The sequence below is a fragment of the Tupaia chinensis genome, unplaced genomic scaffold (assembly GCF_000334495.1).
Source record: "Tupaia chinensis unplaced genomic scaffold, TupChi_1.0 Scaffold000706_1, whole genome shotgun sequence".
Classification (NCBI taxonomy): domain Eukaryota; kingdom Metazoa; phylum Chordata; class Mammalia; order Scandentia; family Tupaiidae; genus Tupaia; species Tupaia belangeri.
Genome location: NW_006160229.1, coordinates 6609553 through 6619770, shown reverse-complemented (window position 1 = coordinate 6619770; position 10218 = coordinate 6609553). Strand labels below are relative to the sequence as shown.

The following is a 10218-nucleotide window of genomic DNA, read 5'->3' as shown; positions in this document are numbered from 1 at the left end:
GGGGGGTGATTTCTTGCTTTCTATCTCCCTGTCCCTCTCTGTCTTTATGGTGAGCACACACGCCCTACAGCAAAAACCTCTCAAAAAAAAAAAAAAACGCTGTACTTATTTATGCTCTTTGAACCTAATACAGCTTTCAAATACCTTGATACAAAAGGAGAAATTAGCTTAGCCCCTCTAGGCAGCTTATTGTTTTTGTTTTCTTGAGTCTAAAAGAGGTCTTGTCCTTCATTTTGCTTTAAGATATTCATTCTGTTGTTTGTCTGTCTGTCTGTGGAGATTATGTGGGACAAGGGTAGAGGGAGGAAATCCCTTAAGATAGCATTAGAATAGTCCTAACCAGAGATGATAGAGACTTGGATGAGTGTATAGTAGAGGAGCTTCTAAGAATTCTGGATATATTTTAGAGTCAGGCCTGAAAGCATTGGCTGATATCCTGCACCTTTGGTGTGAAGGAATGGGAGTCAAAGGTAGCTGCAAGGTTTCTGTTTGAGTGATGGTAGAAGGGAGCTGTCAATTTGAGATGTGGCAGACTGAGATTAGGAAAATGTTGTGAATGAGAATAATAGCAATAACTCAGCTTCAGATATGTTACAGTTCATATTGCATGTGGACAACTGAATCTAACATTGATTAGAGCTGGAGCAACATACATTTTTGACTAATCACCCCACAGATATTCTGTAAACCCACACCAAAGAAATATATAAGGGTTAACATAGAGAGGGAAGAGGTCCAACCCAATGTCTTGTGTCATTTAACAATACTTGGCGATAGAGTAAAGCAATGTTTAGCTTTGTGAATATTGCTACTTTTCTTGAGCACTTGTGCCAATTTGCACTCACACCTGCAGTGTTTGAGATTGCCACTTGGTCAGGATCCTTGCAAGTTCCATAGTTATTCTTGACTTACCCTTCACTTTTTATTCAAATTCTGTTTGAAACTACATATTCATTACTGTAAGAATAAGATACCTATTTAAGTGTTCATTACCTGACTAACGAACCTGGAAAAACTGATTCATTCTCAAGGTAGGAATATGAGAGGTATTCAAAAGGTTTATCGAAAATGAAAACCACTGAGCATGGATTTCAAAGTTGTTTTTCTTCAAAATCAACTCATACTTTAATTCCATTTATTCTCAAACTTAAAAAAGTTTTTAACCTATATATACAATTTTTAAATGTACATTTAATCAGTATATATCTTTACAATGTACATGGTTTTTCCCAGCATGGATACTGTGTCAAGTCAAAGACATTACCATATGCATTATCATCAGCATATAAGTTTTTACTTTTGTGTCTATTTAGAGTTTTGTTTGTATTTTTCCTGATATCCTCCCTTTCACCCCCTATTACCCACTCACTATTACCTATCCACATCTATACTGTTTCTAATATCTACAGTTACTCTTCTTGCTTTTATACCTTCCAATCTTCCAGTTTCAGCTATAACATGCAGTTATTCAGTATATATTAAGCATGTCCCCAAACTTTTAAATGTCTCTTATTAGTGCTGCTGCTACCAAAATTATTAACCAACATTTATTTCCAACATTTATTTCATGATTACTATGTGCCAGGCTTTATTCAATAAGTTTTTAACATTTCGATCAACTATCATAGCAACTCTATGTTATGAGGGCTGTTATGATTTTTCTCAGGTTATAGATGAATAAAATAAGCTCTGAGAGATAATCACCATGACTGAGGTGGCTGACTGAAAAAGTGGCAGGTACATGATTTGAACACAAATAGCCAAGTTCAAACTATATGTCTTTTACTATGAATTTGATTACTAGTCTAGAGAAAGTGTGAATGTGAGCAAGAGTTGAATACATCCTGTGCTGTTCCCAAAAAGATTGACCATGATACAATATGTTGCACACCATTTGAATTTAACAATGACTAGAGGAAAATCATTTCCTCAAGGATTATAAACTTCCTCTGCAGAAGGATTTATAAGGTGTGTGGATAAATACATACAGTGTACATTAACTCTAGTGGAAGACATTTTAGGGTATAAGCATGTCCAAGTTACTTGTGAAATCCAACATGACCTAAGGTAAGATATACTACATTAACATTTCTTCATAATTGTTTCAGGTTTTACGCCTTATAAGGGTGACTGGATAGACGTTGAGTACTGCGTCCTGTCAGGCACATCCAACATCAAGGCACTCTCCATGAAGCCCTTGTTCTATAGGCATCTGGAGGAGGTAACTTGTTTCTTTGTGGCATTTATTATCTGTATCTTCCAATCCTTCTTTAGTGATAATTTTTGTGCCAAGTCTTCTATGCTATATGCTAGGAAATGTAGAGAATATACATTTGGGGAGCCAGCAGTTAGCGTAATGGCTATGTCGCTGGACTCCCATGTATTCAACTGCGGTTCGCGTCCCGGACCCAGTGGCTTAAAACTCATGCCGGGCACGTGTGCGTGCATGCCCAAGATCCCAAGAGGAGAATGGAGGAGAAGGGATTGCGGCGTGATCATCCCCTCTGGGGGGTGATTTCTCGCTTTCTGTCTCTATGTCTCTCTCTGTCTGTCTGGCGAGTGCACACGCCCTGTAGCGAAAAAACCTCTCAAAAAAAAAAGAAAAAAAAAAAGAGAGAAAGAGAGAATATACATTTGCCAAGAGGAGCCAGTTGATTCATTGAAAAGGCATGACCTATAGCATGAAATAATTAGAAAACGGGACATTGTGCATGTCATTAAGGTCAACATTATGGAGTTTATTTGGTGGTAGCCTGTTAGTAGGGTTTTCTGAGAACACCTGGAAGAAGAACAATTAGTGAGGAGAAATGAATGGAATGGGATGTTGAACTTCCAATTCCTCATACAATTTGGGTACCATAGGGAGAGTGCACCCTGAAAATTAGAAGGCCATTAAGTAAAATAGAAGTCAATGACTATTGCGAGCAGGGTTTCTCATCAGAGACCTGGGACCCATCCCTCAGAGGTACTGATTTGAATGGTCTGAGGTTAATTCTGGGCACAGGTACTTTTTCTAAGCACCCACAGGATTTGACAGTGTGACACTCAGGTTGGGAATCAGTGATAGGGATGCAGTGACTTGCATGTTAGATCCTGAGAGAGGAGGCATACTGCTTTTTGCAGGATATTATGCATTGAATATTCATGCTCTCCATTCATCATTACAGGTCTGCATCACCAGCATGCATGGAAGAAATGGGGTGCTAGATGGCATTATCTTTTTCACCTTGGACTCTCTGAAACTTCCAGATGGTTACAGTCCCCAAATAAATGACATCGTTAGTGTTGACATAGTAGAGAGTACTCATTCATGGTACATTTGGAGAGCAATTTCTATGACCCCAGTTCCAAATTCATTATAGAACATATTTTACTCTTTGTGTATGTTTTCTGCTGCGAGAAGTAAACAGTGTTGACTACAAAAAGTTTGCTTAGTGAGCATAAACAATCTTTCAGATACAGCTCATAGGTAAATTCAATTAAGACACTCAGTAGTTCCATTTAGACCAAGACCACACTTTAGGGAAGTGCTTTATTTATTCAAACATATGCTAATACTGCCTAGTAACTGTAACAAAGGATTCTTAGAAATGGCACTACCATAAAATTTAAGTTCCATGTGTTCCATGGTAAAGAGTGGATTCCATGGCAATAGTAGCCTGGAATGTCCCTGAACTCACCGTGAAAGGCAAAGCATTTAATGGAAGAGGCAGCAGGGCCAGCATGTTGATGTCATGATTTAAAGTTATATTTTGCCCTCAACTTTGAGTCCCTTATACACTACCTGTTATACTTTCATTTTTACATAGTGTTTTTTATTTCTTGTGACTTAGATAATTTGTTATATTTTTTGTTTACTTGTGTTACTTCTTATTCATGATAATATGTAAGGGTGTATTTTTAGTATGTTTTGCCATTAATGATATGACCAAACACTTAAAATAGTTCTTGGTACAACTATGGTCAGGAAAAATGCTATAAAATTAAATAAATGAATGATGTGACCAGCAGATGTTCACCCGTGGTTAATTTATCACTTGATCCCTATGACTATAATGGTTGAACAATCCATTAAAACTTCAAGTGAATTTGTAAACAAAAATATTTCCAGATGTGATACACCTGAGTCACTTTGTTGGGGAGGGGCAACTCCATGCAAACTTCACTCAGGGAGCAAATCCAGTGCCCTTCAAAGGAAAGAAAAGGTAGAACCCTACAGGTACACCCATGAATCCTCTACATTCTCCTTATAAAACATTTAATGACATACTTGTCAATGTGGAAAAGGACTTCAGATCTTTGGGCATCACCGGAAAGTGACTATGGGCTCACCCCACTCCCTGACCTGTATAGGTAGATGTCGATTCCCATGTCCCTGAATACAAGGTTTGTTTCTAAGTGTGCTTATAGCTTGGAAGATGCCAACAGTCCAGTGGTTAGTTTATTACTTTATAGTTACATGAGGAGTAAATATTTTGGAGAGACTACATTTTCATTCATTAGTTCACCCTGCAAATTCTATATTAAGTGCAAAGCCCTTCTCAAGGACAAGAGTTATAGCACTAATCCAAAAGTATAAATCCCAGGTCTTATTGGAACTTGTGTTTTATTCATTCTCCCTTGGCTTCCTAGCTGTGGAGCAGTATTTCCTAGGATAGTAATTGGCAAATAAGAGCTGTGGCAGGGCCCGGGTTCCGTGAAAGACTTCATTCAGGTACAACTATGGTCAGGAAAAATGCTATAAAATTAAATAAATGAATGATGTGACCAGCAGATGTTCACCCGTGGTTAATTTATCACTTGATCCCTATGACTATAATGGTTGAACAATCCATTAAAACTTCAAGTGAATTTGTAAACAAAAATATTTCCAGATGTGATACACCTGAGTCACTTTGTTGGGGAGGGGCAACTCCATGCAAACTTCACTCAGGGAGCAAATCCAGTGCCCTTCAAAGGAAAGAAAAGGTAGAACCCTACAGGTACACCCATGAATCCTCTACATTCTCCTTATAAAACATTTAATGACATACTTGTCAATGTGGAAAAGGACTTCAGATCTTTGGGCATCACCGGAAAGTGACTATGGGCTCACCCCACTCCCTGACCTGTATAGGTAGATGTCGATTCCCATGTCCCTGAATACAAGGTTTGTTTCTAAGTGTGCTTATAGCTTGGAAGATGCCAACAGTCCAGTGGTTAGTTTATTACTTTATAGTTACATGAGGAGTAAATATTTTGGAGAGACTACATTTTCATTCATTAGTTCACCCTGCAAATTCTATATTAAGTGCAAAGCCCTTCTCAAGGACAAGAGTTATAGCACTAATCCAAAAGTATAAATCCCAGGTCTTATTGGAACTTGTGTTTTATTCATTCTCCCTTGGCTTCCTAGCTGTGGAGCAGTATTTCCTAGGATAGTAATTGGCAAATAAGAGCTGTGGCAGCTCCAGACTCCTGTGAAAGTCTTCATTCAAATGTCCCCACATTCCCTCTGAGAATTTCAGAGAAGTCCACAGCTGGACTTGACAGATGCAGGGGCCATGGATTCCTTCAATTCCCCACTTCCTGTGGAATACCTTCAGGTTAAGGTAAACCTAATAAAGTGATAATTAAATCACAACCACTGTTTCACAAACATCCTTACTGAACTGAGTGAGTCACTTTATCACCTGGGGTGTTGCAGTTGCGGCGACTAATAGACCTTCCTAATTTTTAAAAGAATATCAATATCCAGAATCCATTTGCTTTGTTTTTGTTTGTTTGTTTGTTTGTTTTTGGAGAGATTTTCACTGTAGGGCGCGTGCGCTCACCAGACAGACAGAGACATAGAGACAGAAAGCGAGAAATCACCCCCCAGGGGGGATGGTCACGCCACAATCCCTTCTCCTCCATTCTCCTCTCGGGATCTTGGGCACGCACGCACACGCGCCCGGCATGAGTTTTAAGCCACCGGGTCCGGGACACGAACCACAGTCGACTACGTGGGAGTCCAGCGACATAGCCATTACGCTAACTGCTGGTCCCTCCATTTGCTTTGTTAGGGCATCCTCAGCAATAGTACACTTTGAGTATTTACCTCAGAACTAGATCGTCTGTGAGGCCTTTTTTTTTCATAATTTGGAAGAAGGAGTGCTCAATCATGTCACTCTCATCAAGGCATCACTCTAAATGATTGTCATGGTACTAGAACCCTAGAAGCAGGAGGTAGTGGGTCTACTTAGAAATCTATTTCCTATCGGTGGGAAAGATAACTGAAAATACTGATAATGGCCTCCAGGGATTTCCAAGACTTCAATGATGTCCAGAAGATCTTCCAAATGGCATATCGTAGGTGGGTTATAGAAGTTTGATATATAGTTGATATATAGATAAGTAGTCCTTTGTTTATTAAGATATAAATTCAATGAAGAAAAAAAAGTACCACAATATTTTTGAGCAGGGTAGGATTTAATAGTTTTTTCTTTTCATTTCAGTTACGGTTGAGAAAAGCAGTGAGTCTACAGAAACATTTTGAAGTCAGGTTATGATAATGCATGGATGGATTTTGTAAAGAACATTGAGGGACTAAGCATTAAGACAGGCACATTGTTACCCTACTGTGTGATCTGTGTCAATATTTTCTCATTTGGAGAAGATCAGGGTAGAAACAAATACTGGGTAAGGTTTAGAATGTGAAATTTTGTGTGTGTGCATTAAACTTGGGATGACTATAGGACATCCGTATCTCTAAGTCCGCATGAGTGCCGCATAGCAAAAATCTCAAAAAAAAATTTTTTTAATGATATGTTTGTCCTTAATAAACCACTCACTAAAAATCTCTAAAAAAAAATGTATGTAACATCTTTGACTGGACTAAAATAGAGTGTATTCTTGCTAGAAAGATTCATTTTTATATTCTGTAATGATATACAGAGATCAAATATAAAAAATAATAATTAAAAAATAACAAAATGCATGTATTTTAAAGAATCCCACATCCAGGTTGCACTAGAAGACATATATATGACAAGTTCTGGAATAATATCGAAGTGACTCCAGTGTCCCCTCATGGCTAAGAAATGGTGTAGAGGAAAGGACCTTCTATAATGTTGGTGAAGGTGTAAATTGGTATATCCATTACAGAATACAGTATGAAAGTTACTTAAAAATTTAAGAATAGAGCTATCATATAACCCAACAGTCCTACTTCTGGATATACAACCAAAGGAATGGAAAGCAGAATTTTAAGAAATATCTTTAATCTTATGTTCCTTGAAACATTATTTATAATAACCAATATGTGAAAAAAACCTAAATGTCCCTCAATGGATACATGGATAAAAGAATGAAGGAGCTGTATAGAATGAGATATAATGCAACCACTAAAAAAGAAAAAATGGAGTAAATCTTGCCATTTATTATAGATGACAGGGATGAATCTGGGGTGTTTTATATTAAACAAAATAATGCAGACAGAGATACTATATATCACCTATTAAAAAACAAGACCTTGGCATTTGATAGAAAGTGGACGAATATGGAAGATTTATTGTTGAGTGAAGCAAGTCAGGCTATGAAACAGAGACATTGTATGTCTCCATTTAACATATACTGACTGTCCGTACTCTCTAGTAGAGACTGAAAGACTGGAGGACATAAAAGCATTGAACATTGTCATGGATGCTAGGAACAAAGTGGAAGGAGAGTGGGGGAGGGGATGTGTGTAGGAAAGGAAATTTGGGGGAAAAATAGAGAGGTAAGACATTCGTGGGACACAGATATGGTTTATTAGCTGTTCATGATGACATGTATAGTATTCTCAACTGGGCTGAACTGAGCTGCATATCATACTGTGTAAAGTCTCTTTACAATCTAAATGAGGTATAGTGATTGAATGTATAACGAATAATAATAAAAATAAATAGGTAGATAGATAGATAGCTAAGTTGAACTCTTAGTAATGAGAACAGAACAGTGCCTGCCAGGACCTGGCATGTAGAGAAAATGGAGAAAGTGGGTCAAAAGCACAATGTTTTAGTTAAAAGGTGTTTTGAGCATCTGATGTACAGAATGGTAAATATCATTAATAATACTATATTATATTGAAGATTTGCTAAAAGAGTAGATTTTAAGTGCTCTCATCACAAAATAATGAAAATAATGAAATGTTATCCTGGAGAATCTAGGTGTTAATTAGCTTTTTGGGGTAATATTTAATAACGTACACATACATCAAATCTTTTTCTTTTTTTAGAGATTTTTACTATAGGACACATGTACACACTAGAGAGAAAGACACACAGAAAGGGAGAAATCATATCCAGGGGATATGGCCATGATTCAATCCCTTCTCCATTCTCCTCTCAGGATTTTTGGCATGGACGCTTACCCACCCAGAATGAGTTTCAAGCATCCAGGTCCAGGACTTGAACTCCAGTTGACCACGTGGGAGTCCAACAGCTTAACCACTACGCCACCTGCTGGCCCCTATACATAAAATCATGCCATAGTATCCTTAAATACGTACCATTTTACTAGTTAATTATACTTCAATAAAACTAGAAAAATTAATTAATTTAAAAGGAAATGTCAAGTGACAGTATTCTATTCCTCATTGGAAGTTTCTCATACTGGGGGAAAAGAAGAAAGAATACCAAGTCAACTGAAAGGCATTCATTTCTAGAGCCCAAATGATAAAAATGATATACTAACTTGGAATTTATTTCAGTGAATTAAATTCAACCAATGAAAAGGAATATGTGATCTAAACTTGAACTTTGCTTCTGCTTGCTTATATGACAGAATCAAGACTGTTTAGAATTTTTTAATGCATGCTTTATATATTCTTGAAAGGTCTATACAAGTCTGTATTGTTTTTTCTACCAATTCCTTTTATCCTTTATAGCCACCCACCCTGCATCTTCAGAGACCCACACCCTTGATCCACTTTTCATCACAACCCCTCCAACATATGAGATACAAAAGAGAAAGTATTCTTAGCCTTCTCTTCAGGTAGAGGAGCCATGACTGGTGGAGAGAAGGAGGATGTGTGTATAGTGGGTCTCAACTAATGCCCCTGTCATTAGTGGATGATGTCTTTGGACATCATCCTGACTTGCCCCTTCGTGTGGTCATTAGCTCAGGCTGTGTCCATATGCTTTTCTGGACTCAAGCTCCGAATATGGCATGGAAGCTCTATGCTTCAGGCTGTTGCTGCCTACAAACTAATCACGAGGAAATACCCAGAGAGATCCTTCAAGGGTCCAAATCCTACAGAGATGCACACCTTGTGTACAGTAAACGTCAAAGAACTTACAGTGGCCTGTGAGGTGCCACAGAGCCTGAAGCCCTAAGATCACTCTGACCGCTTCGTGTGGTCATTAGCTCAGGCTGTGTCCATATGATTTTCTGGACTCAAGGTCCGAATATGGCATGGAAGCTCTATGTTTCAGGCTGTTACTGCCTACAAACTAACCACAAGGAAGCAGCCAGAGGGCTCCTTCAAGGGTCCAAATCCTACAGAGATGCATATCTCGTGTACAAAGTCAAAGAACATACAGTGGCCTATGAGGCGACACATAGCCTGAAGCCATGTGATCACTCTGACCACTATCCCACCTCCTACAATTGGCTACAAGGGCATGTGTGCCCACATGATGCATCCTCACTGGATGGAGGCCAGGACAGATGTCCCTAAAAAGACTTCACTAGGAGGCAAGAGAATGATGGACACACTGGAGCTGTTGGGGTGGCATTGGCAAGCTGGATCTCAGGGCTGCACTTGAGTCCCATCTCGTTAGTTATGAGGAAGAGAAGCAGGAGAGGCTGCTCTTGAGAGGCCACTTTAACCAAAAGGGGACCCCACTACACGGTAGTCGTACATCCTCTCTGCTGAGCTTTGCCCAGGCCTGTGGTGATGAGGACACCAAGCTCAGACTTCTGAGAAAAGCTGTATCCATGTTCTGGAGGAGGGCAGAATCTGCCCACCAGCAGCAGACACAGCAAAGACATGAGTCCAACAGCTGTTGTGCAACCCTGAGGGAACCTCATAGAAGTTATCATGTACCCCCTCAGGACACACAAGGCTCAAGTGCTTAAGTCACTCCTGAAGCCACACTAGTAATGGCCTCAGAGTACATGAGTGGAGCTGCATGTGTCCTCAACCAGCAGACACAGGAGAAGCGGCAGGCCACCCCCACCTCCACCCCAAGAACGATAACAGAGCTCTCAAACTGT

The 10218-nt window shown here is 39.0% G+C and overlaps 1 protein-coding gene across 1 annotated transcript in view; it reads left to right on the top strand.

Annotated features, from left to right (window-relative positions):
- Positions 1-3362, top strand: part of LOC102478821 (cancer/testis antigen 55-like) — an 8936-nt gene extending 5574 nt beyond the window's left edge. Inside the window, exons 5-6 of the mRNA XM_006160737.1 lie at positions 2109-2221; positions 3168-3362. Of these exons, the coding sequence (XP_006160799.1) occupies positions 2109-2221; positions 3168-3362 (308 nt within the window). The remainder of the gene's footprint in view (positions 1-2108; positions 2222-3167) is intronic.
- The last annotated feature ends 6856 nt before the right edge of the window (positions 3363-10218 follow it).